Here is a 17,115-nt window from a genome sequence, read left to right as displayed (position 1 = left end):
TTTTTTCACTTGATTTCGATTCATTTTGTCGCTATCTAACCAACCGTGAGCAATTGTAATTATAAGCATTTCAGCACAAATCCGCTTTATGATTCTCAATGCCGTAATTTATCACTATTTTATTGATAAATCCACTTTAAATATAATAAAATGTTCATTCTGCTTTTACTTCAGAGAATAATGGCTTGATGAGTAATTATTGTGAAAATAGATCTTTTACGCTACACACAGCAAAGTATTTGTTTTTGATTAAAATAAACTCCACTTTTTAATGTCAACATTGTGTATAATTTATTTGCATCCGACTCTCTACACAAATTTGCTGACGATGATAGATATTTATGAATACAAAATCAATAAAAATGCAATGCAAATTAACATCAGAACTAGAATCATGTCGCGGAAAAAAGACTAGACGCAGACACATTTTGCACAGAAGAAACAAATATGGCGAAATTATACTCTAATTTTCTGCTAAAAGTGAACACTATGATAATTTCTTTGGTGTGCTGAGTGCCAGGTTGAAACAGCGATCGAACATCAAAAACAGGCAAAATTGTTTTTGTGCACATTTACTAAATGCATTCGTTTGCATGTAAACAATTCACAAACACTTTGCAATGCAAACTGCGTATTTCACGAACACAAAGTAGTTTCATAAAAAGCCGCCATAAATATTATAATGTACTGTGGACTTTGTGAAAACAGTGCGAAAAATAACCATGAATTAATTTTGTACGAGAAACTTCAAGAGAGTCCTGGTAGTTCCAATCCCATAAAATCCATTTTTTGCGACAGGGCTATAAATGGGTGCGATATCAATTTATTTCTGACCAATCAGCAATCTTTTCCATAGGATGTCTGCTTCAATGCCAATTTGAACACGGCTTAGGTATCATCTCTTTTATGGTTATTTCAAGTGCGGCGCCGTAAATGCCGGTCGAAAATGACCTCTCCCGCCCGTTCTCAGCTCTTTTTATTGATTTGGAAGGCTCGCTCTCTTGAGATTCCGTAAAGTAAAGTGGACGGGCGGAAAACACAAAATTGAGAGAGCATTGCCACTTGAGAATCTGCTGTGTATAAACGAGACACTTTCTTGGGCCCTGCTCGCCATACAAACACATAAATAAGTATAGTTACAAATAATACTTCAACAAATAACGAGTGAACTTTTCATCACAGTTGTGCGGTCGTGGAAAACGTGAGTGACTGATATTCTGATTTGAAGCATTAAGCAAAAGTGTTTGAGCTGCGCACTGTCTGGTTTCAACAAACAAGAACACGAAGGACATCACTATTAGAGTTTACACGAGTCGTTTACATATATAAAAACTTTTATCTTTCTTTGACACTTATTGTACACAATCTCTTATTTTGTTTCTCTTTGTTAAGTGCGAAATAAATTATTAGAACGTAGGTGGGGGTGGAATGTGTTCAAATTTTCATTTGCATTGTCAACCGTGCGAACTCATGGACTTAAGTTGGTTTTCTGGTGTTGAAAAGAAAAGCAGTAAAAACAGAATGAGGCGGAGAAAGAGGGAGCTGACGCCACAAAGGAGCGAGTAAAAAGAGGCTCTCATGGTTGAACAGAACCTTTATGCTCTCCAGCACACCATGAAAGAATAATAAGAGCATCAAAAGTTAGGTGCACTATGAGACCACGGTGGAAAGCCTCTCTGTTTGCCTAGATGCAGCAATTTTCAATTTGTAATTCACTCGACGTCATAAATTCGGCTGCAAGAGCGTGCGAAGTGTAGAAGAAATGAAATAAACTGCCCAGAAATGCCAACTGCCCCGGAGTCGTATTAAGTTTCTTGAGGAGCAAGGATGGCATTTTAAAATTTCCAGCTCCCTTGTGGCTTATCCTCTCATACGCATAAAGTTGAAGGAGAAGCAATAAAAACGTTGCTCTAGTCCTCTAGGGGAGGCGCAATTTCCCTGGGACACCAGGAAAAATGGAACAAACGTGTCTTTTCTTGTAGAAAAATATCGAGTTTCAAGAGACTTGATGAAATTGAAGCAATCAATCATGTAAAAATGACGAGATTATATATTGAAAATAAAATCCATGTTGTGAGATTCGTCAAACGGAGAGTTTGAATCCAACTCAAAATCACCAGCCCGTAGGAAGCAAGTAATCCTGCTCCTGGGCTCCTTGGTCAGCGGAGAACAGCCAATGAAACAGCGTTATTTTTGCATTCTGCATACAAATGAGTGTCATGTTTCAGCGAGGGGATGATGCACATGATGTTGCGGAAATTGAGCTGTAGCGATCACAATTCAGGTGATGGGCGGCGCCGTCGAGTTGGATACCGCCGCCAGAGCGGAGTACACTTGGGTCTGTTCGGCACGCAGCGCTTCCTTCATGGCCGCCGAGAACGGGTCGAACGGCAGGGGCCGCCGACGCCGCCGGTAGATGCCCTCACGTCGCTCCAGGGCGCACGTCAGGTTCTCCTCCAACACCCGCACCTCGAGGAAGGTCAGCAAGGCACGCAGCTCGCGCTCGACGTCCGAGACCAGTTTCTCGTAGAAGAGGACGTGCTTCGGGCCAGGAAAGTTCTTCAGCCAGTCGTTGTATGTGTTGGACCACATGGACAACTTGTCAGTCACAAAATCTCTCCAATCTGAAATTGAGTGGTGATTTATTTCTCTCTTATTTTGTTCATGTTGTATAAGTAGGCATGGGAACAAAATTAGCTTTCGTGATCGCCAGAAACATTTTAATAAGAGTTTTACGACCCCTAATTATCGGGTTATCAAGATTATTAAAAATATAATGGTAGAAATATAGCTAATTCGTTTCCTTCAAATTATTTAATACATAAATGGCACGTAATAGATTTTCGACTATACGTCACGGTATTAATTAGTGCTTTCCCTTGGAAGAGGAAGGGTTGAAAAGTAAAATCACGCTCACATTTTCCCCTGTTTCTCCTGTATCTGTCTGGAGCAGCAAATCCAATGTGCCCACCACTCTGACGGTTGAACTCGGCCTGGATTGCCTGGCCTGGTGATCTGACAAGCAGGACGGCCTTTGTAAATGGAATCCGAGCCGCTTCTCCGATTTCATGAGTCTTGACCGCCACCACTGAGCCATTCAGTACAGATTCGGCAGGAAACCCATTTTTCAGCAGACCGTAGTCCTTGTAAACGCTCCCGGTGTAAACACCTAAAATGCAAATTAAATATTACATTTCAGCTGCTACATGCAGACAAAACATCAGTGTTTTAATTTCTTTGTACAGAAAACGTAGTTTGGACAATAGGATTTTTAATGAGCTTAGGAGCGTATTTCAAGACAGGAAATAATTGAAACCAAAAACTGGAAATCTGAATTGTATCCGAAATAGGACCGGGAAATTTTTGTCAGGACAGGAAAAGACAGATACAATCATGAAAATCATCTAATTTTTTCAACTACTCGAATTGTAATTTTTATTTATTTAATTGACATCTTTTTGCCTTCTTTTGAGTCTTTATATTTAATTTCAAAATAATTATTATGGCTGGCAATGAGTTTAAAAATTAGTATTATTAGTATTGCGAAGTATGTAATAAATTTAGACTATCTCTAGAAGTCACTTCCTTTTTCCTACCCGGCCAGCCCGCAACACCTACATTTCAATTATATTTATTCTTTGAAAGAAATTGTTAATATAACCCGTCGGGGCTATAAATATAATATATTATATATTATTATGTGAGAATAAACAACAATAATAATAATAATACATATATTGTCAGGACAATTTAAAATAGATTCACAACATTATCCCATTTGAAGGATATATTCGAAATTTTGGCTATACTTGCATTCTTTTTTCTGTGCTAATTCAAATAGTCTCAAGTTTCTGTTTAGATTATTCTTTTACTTCACAGCACGTTGTTAAATTTACGCAAAAAATCGAATTTCCATATGATTTTCCGAAAACCGGAAAAAGTGAATTTTTAACGAGAACACGACAAGAAAATACTATTAAAAATTTTCATTTGAGAACAAGAAAACTCAGGAAAATATTAACTGGAACCGGACAGGACAGGAGTGAAAAATTCTTCCCTGAAAACGCTCTAAACTAATATTATTGTCTGCGTGTAGATTCACTTAACGCAATACACAGCAGCTTCGCAGGTTGCCTAAGCTACGCTCTGCAAGCAATGACGGAGCCAGTAAGATTTTCTGCAGTTTTTTGCTCGTATTTTAAACTCTATTTTGCGCTCTGTATTTAAGTACACGTTTATAGTATAAAAGCACTGTGTTTACATGGCATGCAACAACTCTTTTTTTAAATTACTTTGCGTGCAACTTTTCATTGAAACGTTTCCTGACCTGTGGCTTGTTGGATGAGGTATCTGACCCACGTATTCCCACTGCCTGGGAAGGAAACCAGGGCGGTAACTGGTCCAGGGTTGGCCAGAAAGTGCAGTTGCTGGCACCAGCGCAGCTTGGAGCGTCTGGACGAGGCGGCCGCCACGCTCCTGATGCTGGCCGCCACATCGTGGTGGCTCACGACGGCCTGCGGCACTTTTGCTGACTCCTCGGGGTTGATTACAGCCTGCAATATTGGCCTGGATTACAAAGAGAGTAGACCGACCTTTTCCTTTGTGATTTTCTCCGTGGCGAGGGGCACGAGAGAGAGAGAGAGAGCACGCATAACTTTTCTAATTATTTTTCTCATTTCGGCCGAGATTGGGCACGACGGCGCCGGGATTATTGGAGAATTACATTTTGCGAGAGAAACGATGCCCAGGAGAGTTGGTGGAGGAGCAGAAAAGTTTGCGCCGGTGTTTTGGCAGCACTCACCTTATAGAAATGATATCGGCGTGGGTCGACATCAAGGGATATGGAAGAGAGGAGCAGCACCCCCGCCAAGTATGCTCCGAGAATTAGGCTGAGAGCGCAAACCCGGCTTCGGCACCACAACATTCCTCCAGGCCAGTACCAAGGGTTGCGGTTCCGACCTGCCAATCAAATTTTTCCGATAAATTCTCCCGGCTCAACGGCTCAACCGCACAGTGCGAACGAGCAGCGCTCCGCCACGCGAGTCGTACTGAAATGCGTTTTGAATGGAAACTCATAAAATGAAATATGTATAATTTGCACAATGACTGCAATGATAGATATGTATTTTGAGCAACCAGTATATGATTTTTTCCAATTGAATAATAATACAACAACAATAAATAGGTTGTTCGATTTTACAACAAACTTTCCAATTGCTTTATTTTATATTTCATTGGTAAAAATTTACATGAATATTTTTTCTTATGGTGCGTGCTGTTGAATGAATTGTATTATTCATTCATGTTTAGCGTTGTGAATTTTAGACGGTCAACCATTTTTTTCTGCGATTTTAAAGAATCACAAATATTGCTATTTTCTCCGATCACAAATATTGCTATGTCCACGCGCTCGGCAACCGCTTGATGAGCGAGTTAACTTTGTCTTCTACGTCCCCCTAGCGAGCCATCTCATCCGTTGTTCTATTTTGACGTGACGCAAGCCCCCGTGCTGTTCCATCTGCCAAATTAATGGCTATGAGGGTTAATAACCTGCGTTTGAGGGCGAGGAATGATAAATGCCGAAGGCGCGGTGAGGGGGTGATGAATTGGTCGGCCAGCCATGGCCCATCAGATTCAGCCCCGCAGCCAGAGGCGGCCCTTGTGCTTCGACGCCATCTCAACTCCGCTGCAACACAAGACAGAAGCAATTTGTGTACACGTAGAATTAAGTGCAGGCGAGGTCGGAGGTGAGGGCGGGGGTGTCGTCTGGACGTAATCACAATTAAACGAGAAACGACCGGTCTGAGGGAAATGAGGCTGAGATGCTTCTGACCCAGATAGGGATGCGGCATGCAACGTGGCAGGGGGTGTCTCGACAGCCTGGGCGAAATCTGCATGGGGTGCATTATGAAAGAATTAGATAGGGAGACCTTTCATCTGCCGCTACTGCTGCCGGGCGCGGGTCGTACTGTTGGGATCGATCAGCGAAATACCGCGCGCCCCGGCCTTATCTAACTCCCTTTTCCTCCACCGGCCATTATCATGTGCTTTTTTTTGTCTGCGGCCGAACATATCCATTGGCATTTAGCGGCGGCAAAGCGACGTCATTAACGGCATGCTGGACGACTAATGACCTCTCTGTCAGTGCAGGCACGTGCCTCTCTAATGATCTTTTGTGAGTAAATGGAGAGGTCACCCATTTTTTTCTTTGAAGGGTGAAAACAAAATGAGAAAAGCTTATTTTTTGCCTTCTGGAAAAGCCTGGAAAAAAACTAGCAGCTAATGGCAGTTTGATCGGCATTGAGTTCAGAAGATCAACCGCTCCAAAAATATAGCCCCCTCTGAAAAATGTCAGACGATCTCACCAGAATGATAGCATATTCATGATCTACCGCACGAGAACATAATCATTTGCTCAAATTATACGCTACATTGGTATTGCGTGCCTTGCTCTTTTGTACGGAAGTTCCACATTTTTTTTAGTCCGTACTGTGCGATCGGAGCAGATAGAAAAATGTTGCCGTTCGCATGTTTTACCACCGAACGGATTTACCTCCTTTTTCTGCTCAGTGCAAAATCCTCGCCCCTTCCGCCGAGGCCTGACGTGAATGTGTGTGCGCGTCTATCTCCGGGAGTGCTGCTCGAGGAAACGCGCAGCTACCACACTCGGTGCCCATGAATATTTGAGCGGGATCTTTCCCTCGGAAAAGCCAAGCAGGCAGCCAGTCAGTGGGTCGGGGCGAAAGCAAGCAAGCAAGCAAGCTGCCGCGTATTTGAACGTCATGTCCAATGATCCACAAACAGGTAGTGAAATAATGCAAGCGGCCACCCGCAGACTGCGCGCCACGATATGCCACACGCAACACATGAACCTTTGGAATAAATAATTCATTTTGTTGGCGCCGCTGGATGCTATACATATATCGAAATCTCAATCGTTTTTGCTCGCCACTCGCCGAGCAACACGTTGACCAGCCAGCTCATATTAGTTGAGCTAATTCGTGTAAAACACCAGCGGCCGCGCGCTTCACGAAACGAATTTATTATGCAGCGCGCACTCTATCAAAATGTCACCGTGCTGTCAACGTGAATGCGCACATATTTCGCCCAAGGAAAACACACACCTGTAAACCCTCTGTAAACCATGTCGCAATAAAATTGAAAGCGGCAATAAATCTGTGTCTGCGCTGCACAGTGCGCTAGTTTATGCAACCAGCTGCGCAGGGATGGAATGAAACGGCAGTGCTGTCGTGCGGGGTGCATAACCTCCATGTCGGCCGCTGCGAGGAGGGAAGTGCGTTGCTCGGAACGGAACGCTCCACGCACCGGCTCAAAATTCGAGTTTCCGCATCAAATGGCAGCGGCAGCGTGCGCTGGGGATTTCAAAATAGTACACGGCTTTTGAGCTTGTAAACAGGATTTTTGAAGGCCAACGAGAGGATTCGCTTACATCTAAATCCCTGCATTCTTGTTCGCATTGAAAAAACACTGTGCAGCCACAAAAATACTTTTAATATAAAGCCGCGTAGGCCTCCCACATAATTATTTTGATTCATGCATGGAATTGATGAGATTAAAAAACATACATATTTCACTCTCTGAAACAATTGCTCCAATTTTGTCACTTTGGAGGAGATTGCAGGGGTTTCACAGGATTTCATCAATTTATGCTCTAATTTTTATTGTGTCCAGCAATGAGTGGCTTTAATCTTTTTAAACGGCAGGATATTCAAAATCCTCTGCAGTTAATTCTGCGTTGTGGATTTCGTTTTCCAGGTAAATTCCCGTGGGGGCCGAAACAGCTGCTGTCCGGAACGAGAACCGGCGAGATAATTTTTCTGTTCAACTGTTCGCTTTTAAACGCCCATCCTGTTAAATATCCACACAGAGGAGAGCCATTTTCATTTTTTTTATTTCTTTAAAAATAGAATATTAATCATTCGTGGTTCATGCTGGTTAAATAATTTATTGATATTTTCATTATTTTGATATTACTAACGGAAATGTTAGTGCAAGAAAAAGCCAATCATGAAATTGTGATTAGCAATAATGTATATTAATTTAAACAGATAGATCCTATTAAAACCGTTATATTATTCTTTTAGAGTTAAAATAAGGTGAACCGATAGTGAATTTTTATTATGCTAAAACCAACAAAGCTTATTTAACTTTTATCCATGATTTAGAATCCTGTTTGAATATCTAATTTTTCATATTATTGTAAAGCTGATGTGTTAATTCTCTCTGGCGTTGAGTTCAAGTTTAGTCTGATTTCCGATTTTTAATCTCCATACATTTCCAACAAGTCGTGTAGGTAGCAGCGTTTTACTGCTGGCAGTGTGTGCGCGCTTTCATCTTGTTTGGGTTTCGGCACACAGACAGAAAGAGCAAAACGAAATCAGCGTTGTTCCACACTCACACACAGCCCGTAGATAGCAAATGCAATATTGGTCGTCATGGCAACCAACATTCACAGCAAAGGCTCTTCTACCCTGGCACTGGCGGGAGAGGGAGAGAGAGAGAGAGAGAGAGAGAGAGAGAGAGAGAGAGAGAGAGAGAGAGAGAGAGAGAGAGAGAGAGAGAGAGAGAGAGAGAGAGAGAGAGAGAGAGAGAGAGTGCTTCTCTGCAAAATCGATATTTCAGGCGGGCGTGCTGTGTGTATATTGTTCAAAGGCAACTTAAACATGTGCCCGTGTGCGCTGACGATTATTTAAACACCGTCCACCACCGCCGCCGACAGAATAATTATCGTGAATGCAAATACCGAGCTGTGGAAACACACTCGTTGCGTCGCGAAAGCATGCCCGTCTGCCTGAAAGTTGAAAGGGAGCCAGTCGATTATTATTTTTTCCCTCTCGTTTTTTTTTATTTCCCGACGCGAAAATGTTTGCGTTTTCAGCGGGCGTGTTTACTCGAGGCTGAAATGAAAAAGGCCTCTCTTAATTGCAGCACCTGCGCCTGCGGCGCGACATCTGCCGTGTGATTGGCAATAGTAAAAAAAAACGACGGAGGCTGTGATGAGTCTGCGGCGGCAATGTGCTCACTGAGCGAGATAAACGACGCGCTGCTGCCACTTCAGCCTGAGCAGCTCAGCCTTTTTATTTATTTTTTCAGGTGCGTCTGATTCCGATAACCTTTTGCATGATGACTTTCTTCACGCCCGGCTGCCACGACTGCTGCTGCTGCTGCTGTTCACCGAATTGTATACTATTATGTTATCGTGTGTGTCGATCGCGCCTACAAAGCGGCTCTTTGCGTTGCACACGCCCTAAGTTTGGGTCGTTACAGCTACTATGCCACTCGCGAAAATAAAGTCAGTATAATTTCATCTAGTGTGCAAGCATTTCGGGACTCTTGACACGAATGCTCAAAGTGCAACGTTTTGATCTCGCTTCAACTCTCGCATATATAGTAACGTCCGGGATAGTTCAAATCGTTCAAATTTTAGGACTTATCTCATTTCCTTCTCTCAACTGTTCAATAATACTTATATTTTATCGATCATTAGAAATTAGAACTTTAAAATTAGGTATTTTAAAAAACAAATATTTTTAAAGGTTCTATTTAAATTTTGCAAATTTATTTGCAGGAAAATGATTGCGTCTCACAAAAGAGCATTTCTCATGCCATCTATTTGCAGCGTAAACCCGTAATTTATCAATTTTTTAGACCGAACATTGTTCCAAAGTGGTTAAATCAAGGAATCAGTGAGAATAAACGTTACACAAACGATACAAACAAAAATAACATCGACTCCCTTGGTGACGCGATGTGAATCATTTTCCTCTCCTTAAATTTGCTAGTTAAAGTTATAAAAAGTAAATTGGACCAAGACGTATAGACAGTGATCAACAACTTGAGTATTCCTAGCTTTGTGAAAACAAGCGGCTAATCAATTACATTAATGTTGGTGAAAACCAGAAATGGTTTTGTGAATTCAACAACTAATATAGAATATGGATGGAGCAAACGGAAGCAACGGTCAAACTTAACAAACACGATTTGAAAACCACTGTACGAGTAAAATTGTATATATATTCAGTCCTCTCCTTGCTCGCAAAGGACATAAATTAAATCAGCTGAATATGCAGAAGAGATCCAGCAATAAATTTTGTTCCAATTTCAATACGTGAGGACACGACGGCGCAAAAAATGTAATATATTGGTGGAAGGGTGCCAGCGCGAGCAGAGGCGTTACATAATAGATATTCGGCCAGGCTGCAATGTCGCAGCTAGCTGGCTGGCTGCTGGATGTAAAAGTCGGAGGTGGACTTAAGGGACGCGCGCGATTTGCGAGTTATCAGCGCATACCCATCCGTTCAATAAAGTATCCCAGTTCAGCCTCCAAATCTCCATATAGTAGCGGATGCCACGCTGCCGCCGGCGAATCCAATACCTACATCCGAGAATGGAGGTCAAAGTGAAAAATATTTCGGCGACGCTTTATGGCTCGATGCAAGTAACCATAACAATTGACCAGCCGATTTTGCCGACTGTGTTTGCTATAGTTTGGCATTATAGCAGTGCCTATTTTCAGATCTTATCTATAGTTTTTTTTTTAATAATTTAGTAAAAATTGACTTACAATCAACAGCGGGAAGCTTGATTTTGTAGAAAATTAGGAATTATTTGGCATAATATCAAATCTCCATTTATAATAATTAAATTTTGCTTTAACCATTCATTACAAATTCATCTGCTATTCATTAGCAGCTTAATTTATGCACGCATTATTTGTAATCAAGATTAATTATGTTTTTTTAATAAAGCAAGAACCCTTCCCAGTCCTCGGACAGGGATAAAAAGCAAAAAATTTGTTCAATATTTCGTGGGTGACCTTAAACGATTCACGCTTAATGTGGAAGAAACTGCTTTAATGTAGGAGAGTTGGTAATTTAAGTCAATTAACAATTTCATAGTGTGTTTCTGATTTTCTTTGAGCATTCGTTTTGCTATTTACAGACTTGAGTCGTACTGAAAACCATCTGAAACTGAAATTATAGAGCTAAAAACCCGTCTAAAACCTTTTAAATGAAACCGTAATCGCAAAAAAATCACTTACATCTTGCTCTAAACATTTTTCTGACTAATGCTTGTGAAAATGTTGATGGAATAAGATTTCCAAGTCTAAAAATTTCCCTCAGACTGTCGAAATTTGCTACGTCACCCATCTATTTCAGAGACAAAAACTAAAACCATGTTCCACCTTAAGTTCGATTTAATTGGCAAATACTCGAAGAAATGGGTTAATAACATATATCTAAACCTGTTTAAATTTGTCTTAAATCCGTTTAAAATTCCATGCTTTAATCCATAGCAGGGTCCGATATCCACTTTTCCATTTCATAAAAACCCAAATGGAACAAAAACAGTCTTCCTCTTCACAGCTTTGTCGGTAGAAAACTGTTTCCCTGTTTGTAGCGAAAGCCAGCGCCCATCGATTATTCAATACTTTAATGGCATTGTTCGAGTGTTGGTGTGCTCTCTTTTTGCGAAACATCGGAGAGACGAGAAGCAGATTCGAATGCGAAAGCAGCAGCCGGCTTCCGCAATCACTCGTTTGCTCGCTCTTTCAGGTATATAGACATCCGGGGGCGAAACAAAGGCAGCTCTCCTCCGCCAATTCTCGTTTACCGGCAACGGCGCCCCGGCAAAATATTTGCTCAGAGTGAGCGTGTTTTTTTCCGAGACGAGCAAACAGGCGCCGTTTCTCAGAGTGTGAGTGATGGAAAAATCGCACCTCACGCGCTTTTGACTATCAGCAGGGCGGCGGCTCATTCATTTAAAACCGTAACGCGTGTTTCGGTACCTCGCGCGCTATCGTCGTCGTGGAGAAAAACGGCAGGAAGCTACGTTTAAAGGCAAATCGGTTGGATTCGTGCACCTGTCGCCTGATCTCGATAATCTGCTTGCGTGCTGCTTGCTTTTAATTGCCCCCGCGAACGGTGCCTCTGATCGCAAAAGAGTCATTCCCTTGCAATTTGTTGAGCGCTCTAAATACACACCGGTTCTGAGAAAGTGCCTTTTTATCAGAGGGGGAAGCGTGTTATTTAGGTGCCATAACGCGAGAATGACTTCATTCTACTATATACAGTATCTCGAAGTGTTTAAACGATTGATTGCCACCTCATGAACGTCACACTAATTAAGGAATACTCATGCACCATGCTGTGCTATATTGCTCTGATAAAAAAGCGGTGGTGGAAAAGTAACGTTAATTTGAAAATTTATAAATATTTTTCTGTAAAAATGCTGAATCAAATGCTCATAGGTAATTAATAAAACGTAAACTTTTTTATGTTTAGATAAAAGCTGCTTTCCATTTTATTTTTTACTTAATTGCTTTGTTATATTTTAAATAATCATGTTCAGCAACTGTATTTTATGATATTGGCTTGGACCTATTAGAATTTCATCACGCAGCTCAACTCTTTGAACCAGATGGTTGCTTCATCGCCAATGATTTCTTAATATTTCAAACGAGAAAATCTTTGAAATCTAAAATAAATAAGAAAAACAACATAAGTCATTTATTGAGAAATTAAGATAAGCAATGCGTCAAGAAATCCTATTTAATCCTATTTTCTCTTCAGGCACCAATAGTCGAATATAATTTTGTTAACGGAAACGCTGAGTAGTGCAAATACAAATATTTGGCCGTTGCAAGTTGCAAATCTTGGAGAGGATGACGTTTGATAAGATAAAGCAGTCCTTTGAGGTCACAATAGCAGCGACGACAGCCCACCTACATAGACGGTGAAGCGGCGGCGTTCAGCGCGCGCCGACTGAGTAAATACATTATTATAGAAGAACAAGGCTCTTGAAATTCAAGAGCATCTGCCGCCGCACCGCCACCGGAGCTGCCATCGCCCTTTCTGTCGAGAACTCGAGAGGACCTACACCTTTCGCGCAGCGCTCTCACCGCCACCGCATTCGAAAAGTTTTCGCGTATTAAAAATGCACTTTTGCAAAAGTGCTCTCGGCACTTCATTATATTGGCAGGCTCACCCAGCCGAGAACAAGGGGCTCTCGTCGAGTTGTAGTGCCTTGACACACACAATGCCGGAAACCAATAATGCGACTCGCGTACTTCAAGTGATAAGCTGATGCGGTCTCAAACATTTGTGTTTTGCATCACCTGGAATAAATCCTGCTATCATTCCGCACCAAAAAAAAACGATACTTGATATAGTTCAGCTAACAATAAAATTTATGCTTTGATATATAGAGATAGAAAACACCAAGTTTAAATGGGATTTAATTTCATTGATTTCCCTTAAGAGAAATAACCAAAACTTCTTGTGATCCCTTCGGTAATCGGTCACACAGAAATGCGAAAAACGCAATAAGTTTCTTCAGGATACAAGACTAGAACAAGCAATATTACTCAAACGCTTGTTTAAGAATTTTTTATTGATGTTTTTTTAATTTTTTGTTCTTTCTATGTAAACATGCTTTAAAAAACATATAACGACCCAATTGCTCATTTAAGTAGCCCTGGTTAGAGTTAAGTACACTTCTTACGTCCCCTTCGCGGCCTGGCACCCCTTTCCGTTGCGGTAAGCTCGACAAAAATTTTGGCCACAGTCCGGGCCTGCTACAGAGCTATTCTCATCCATATCCTCTGCATTGTTTGCTTCACATGTCATCTCTTTGTGGAAATTTAGCCAAAGGCTAAACAGTTTTAAATTTAGAGCCGTGTGTGCTTGTGTGCTGCGTGCGAACGTCAAACTTTTCGCAGCGCGGCACTCTGCGCAACGAGCGCATCTCTCCAGATAATAATAATGATCCATCACACCCACGCACAGAATTTCGCCCAAAGTTGGAAATAAAGTAGGGGGAAAAAATTATATTGATAAATACCTCAAGCAGCATCCTACAAAAGTGTGCGGTGTGAAACCTTGATGCCTGAGGTGCGACAGTTCTGTGATTTATCAGTTGCAGCGAAGACAATCGGCGTACGGCGACCGTGCCTGAGCTAAGCAGAAATGCTACTAGCTGGAGAGCAATATAATAATTATTCTGTGCTGGTGCGTGCGAGTGCGCCGAGCAGAGCAAAGGCGGCGCCGACGGTGCGCATCCCCGTGCTGTGCACTCCACCCTCGCACTTCCGAGCCCGGCCGTCGGCGCCTCGATCACAGAACAATGAGTGTCACTCCCGCTTCTTTTCAAATCGCTCTGATCTCCGACTGGCTGCATCGATCGCGACCGCCTTCCTTGGGGAACCAATGGTGAAATTTACTCTCATCTGATCATCACCACAAGTTCTCACGACCACATGGATTTGGATTTATCTTCAAACAAAAACAATGCTTAGTTGGCTTGTGTCATAGGAGAGCTATTATTTCGCTTTTGAGTTTATCAAAGCGTATTTTAGGACTCAGTTTACGTTCAACGATGGCGAGAAGACCTGAACACTTAGCTCCCCCCGAAATCGTATGACTTAAAATATTTATTTTCGTGGAATACATTATTTGAATCAATTTTCATTTTTTGTTAACAGTTCTATGGAGTGGATGAGTCTCGGAAGTACACTTCAAAGTAAACTGGTTGTCCTGTTGATTGAACGAAAGATCATTAAATTTTTGCTTCAGTTCCAGAATGATTGATATTCAGCTGACCATGTCTGAAAGGGCCGTGGAGCTGATGGCCTTACCTGAAGACAGACATTGCCTCCTTTTAGACTTGGGTTGTGGATCTGGTTTGAGTGGATCTGTCCTCGAAGAACACGGCCACACCTGGGTTGGAGTAGATATCTCCAAAGCTATGCTCGGTATACATAAAATTTTCTAAACTACATAATTATACTTGTCATGCTTGTGGTGAATTCTGATTATGTTCTTTTGGAATATGGTTTGATGAGGGCTCAACTCTCATACAATTTATATTAATCTTATTTATTCCATCTTTAAATTAATACTCGAGTTTATTGCAAAATAAATACATCAATCCACTTTTGCATGAACCAACAGCTATTTTTCATAAAAAAAAATACTTGCTTTTTGCAGATGTTGCTAGAGATAGAGAAGTAGAAGGTGACCTTCTCCTTGGTGACCTGGGCCAAGGACTGCCCTTCAGAGCTGGTGCTTTCGATGGAGCCATCAGCATCAGTGCTCTGCAGTGGCTCTGCAATGCTGATAAAGCTGGACACAAACCTGCGAAAAGACTGCTTGCATTTTTCTCCTCTTTATATGCTTCATTGGTAATTTTTTGTCAAAAATAACTGTTGCGTTGAATTAAATCAATCAATTGGAACAGAGTCGAGGCTCAAGAGCAGTGTTGCAGTTCTACCCAGAGAATAATCAGCAAACAGAACTTGTGATGGCTCAAGCCACGAGGGCTGGATTTTTTGGTGGCTTGGTCATCGACTTTCCTCACTCGACCAAAGCGAAAAAGGTCTTTTTGGTTTTAATGACTGGCGGTGCCCAAGCTTTGCCGCAAGCTCTTGGAACAGGAGCAAGTGAACAAGAAGAAGACCAAGTCGGTTATTCTAGTGAAAGGTAAGATTTTATTGTATGTGGCAGCTGTCAATTTTAATCTGTACAGGTTAAAATGTAAACTAGCTTTAATGAGGGTTGAGCTACATTACAAATTTTTAAAACAAAATGTATCAAGCAAGTAATGAATGAAACTCCTCAATTACACGTTGAAGCATAAATAATGTTCTTAAAAAACTTAACAATGACAAATTTAATATTCCAGAGTTCGTGGCAAACCGCAGAGGTTTCAACGAAAGGGGCTGAAAAACTCGAGAGACTGGGTTCAGGAGAAAAAGGAGCGCCGCAGGCGACAAGGAAAACAAACCGCAAACGACTCCAAATATTCAGCACGCAGGAGGTGTGGAAAGTTCTGAATTCCTTATCGAAGCTGCTGTGGAGGCGCTCCGAACATGTTGCCGCTTAGCTTAGACGCGGTCCTTGATGGGGCAAAGCCCAGCAACTTTTGGATGTTCTGTAAAAATATTTGTTTATAATAACAAAAATAAGAAAGTCCAGTCAACCTGTTTTTCATTTAATATTGACAATATTGCAGCTTAAGTTTCGTAAAAAAAAAAAATGGAAAATATTTTTGATCCAGCCATTTGGGTGATGCGAATTTAATATAACGTACCTGTCTGATGGACATGGTGCAGAGGATGTAAATGAAAATGAATGAGCAGTCAGTGTAGTCATCACCAGAGAGATTTCTGTGGCTCAAACCTTGCAGCCATGAGATCGGAGTGAATGGAAGCTTAGCTACAACTCTGCCATCAAACCTGAAAGGGAATATTCAATGAACAATCTTGGTCAGGCTGATTGCAATCTTACACAGAATTGAACATGCTGAGTAGGGCAGTGAAAGCAAAGCCGATGAAGAGCACAGACTTCATTTTCACAAGAGACAAATCCCGGTTGTTGTTTTTCAGCTTTTCCTCGTCTCTTTCAATTTTCTTCTTCTGCTGCTTGTCAATGGAGTCTCCATGAGCTTCCTTTCGTTTCTCCACTGCAGAAGGCAAGTAAGTGAATTGTTAAATTGAGTTGGGAATCATCGCAAATGCAATTGTTTTTTAGTTATTTAATAATGCTTACACTTTTTGCTCTGCCTTTCAACTTCAGCCTTTAGCTTTTGGTACTTTTCAGTTCTGTAAACCATATACCAGGTGAAACCTGATAAACAAAAATTTGTTTAATTCACAGATTAATATTTCAACTGGTCAAATACCTTCTCCAAGAAGAGCAGTGAAAATAGAAATGAAAACAATCAAAATTGTATCCTCCCACATAGTGCTGTTTTTGGTCTGTTCCTAAGCACAGAGGGCACGGAGTTAATTTTTGGTAAGGCCTGAAAGAGAAAAATTATAGGATAAATATTATAGGATTTTCGTACATCCTGGATGGATATGTATGTAAGTAGTGGTTTCATAAATTACAAGCTAACAGATTTTAAGGAAAAATAATATAATACCTGACAAGTCAGTCACGTCAGTGAAGAAGGTTTTGGTTATATCAGCTGCTGCTCGTAATTCAGTTTTGCATGTGTTGAAAAACCGGTTCTATAAAATATTTTTGCCTCAAGAATAAAATTACCGGTTTAATTAACCAGTTAAGGTGAAGGAAACAAGAAACATCGTGTGCC

The 17,115-nt window shown here is 41.2% G+C and overlaps 3 protein-coding genes across 4 annotated transcripts; 1 reads left to right on the top strand and 2 right to left on the bottom strand.

The window, feature by feature from the left end:
• Positions 1-811: 811 nt before the first annotated feature.
• Positions 812-14,017, bottom strand: LOC135934973 (WSCD family member AAEL009094-like). Of its 2 annotated transcripts, none has more exons than XM_065476995.1 (6): positions 13,864-14,017; positions 5,551-5,686; positions 4,802-4,959; positions 4,328-4,553; positions 2,918-3,169; positions 812-2,624 (listed from the first exon to the last, which is right to left on the bottom strand). In XM_065476995.1, exons 2-6 carry the CDS (start codon positions 5,627-5,629, stop codon positions 2,281-2,283), a joined length of 1,059 nt encoding a protein of 352 aa, XP_065333067.1. In that variant the 5' UTR covers positions 5,630-5,686; positions 13,864-14,017; the 3' UTR covers positions 812-2,280. The 2 variants fall into 2 exon arrangements, with proteins under 2 accessions (XP_065333067.1, XP_065333068.1); XM_065476996.1 differs by lacking the exon at positions 13,864-14,017 and adding an exon at positions 6,554-6,751.
• Positions 14,018-14,241: 224 nt separating this feature from the next.
• On the top strand, positions 14,242-15,994 carry LOC135934978 (probable 18S rRNA (guanine-N(7))-methyltransferase). Its single transcript, XM_065477005.1, has 6 exons — positions 14,242-14,436; positions 14,504-14,541; positions 14,595-14,773; positions 15,009-15,202; positions 15,259-15,500; positions 15,703-15,994. The coding sequence occupies exons 1-6, from the start codon at positions 14,398-14,400 to the stop codon at positions 15,851-15,853; spliced, it is 843 nt and encodes a 280-aa protein (XP_065333077.1). The 5' UTR covers positions 14,242-14,397; the 3' UTR covers positions 15,854-15,994.
• LOC135934977 (calcium load-activated calcium channel) lies at positions 15,486-17,070 on the bottom strand. Its single transcript, XM_065477002.1, has 6 exons — positions 16,945-17,070; positions 16,702-16,821; positions 16,569-16,646; positions 16,308-16,482; positions 16,111-16,255; positions 15,486-15,951 (listed from the first exon to the last, which is right to left on the bottom strand). The coding sequence occupies exons 2-6, from the start codon at positions 16,760-16,762 to the stop codon at positions 15,859-15,861; spliced, it is 552 nt and encodes a 183-aa protein (XP_065333074.1). The 5' UTR covers positions 16,763-16,821; positions 16,945-17,070; the 3' UTR covers positions 15,486-15,858.
• Between the last annotated feature and the right edge of the window lie 45 nt (positions 17,071-17,115).

This window comes from Cloeon dipterum, chromosome 2 (assembly GCF_949628265.1).
Source record: "Cloeon dipterum chromosome 2, ieCloDipt1.1, whole genome shotgun sequence".
NCBI classification, from domain to species: Eukaryota; Metazoa; Arthropoda; class Insecta; order Ephemeroptera; family Baetidae; genus Cloeon; species Cloeon dipterum.
The sequence above is the reverse complement of the archived record's forward strand: the minus strand, read 5'-3'. Positions and strand labels throughout refer to the sequence as shown.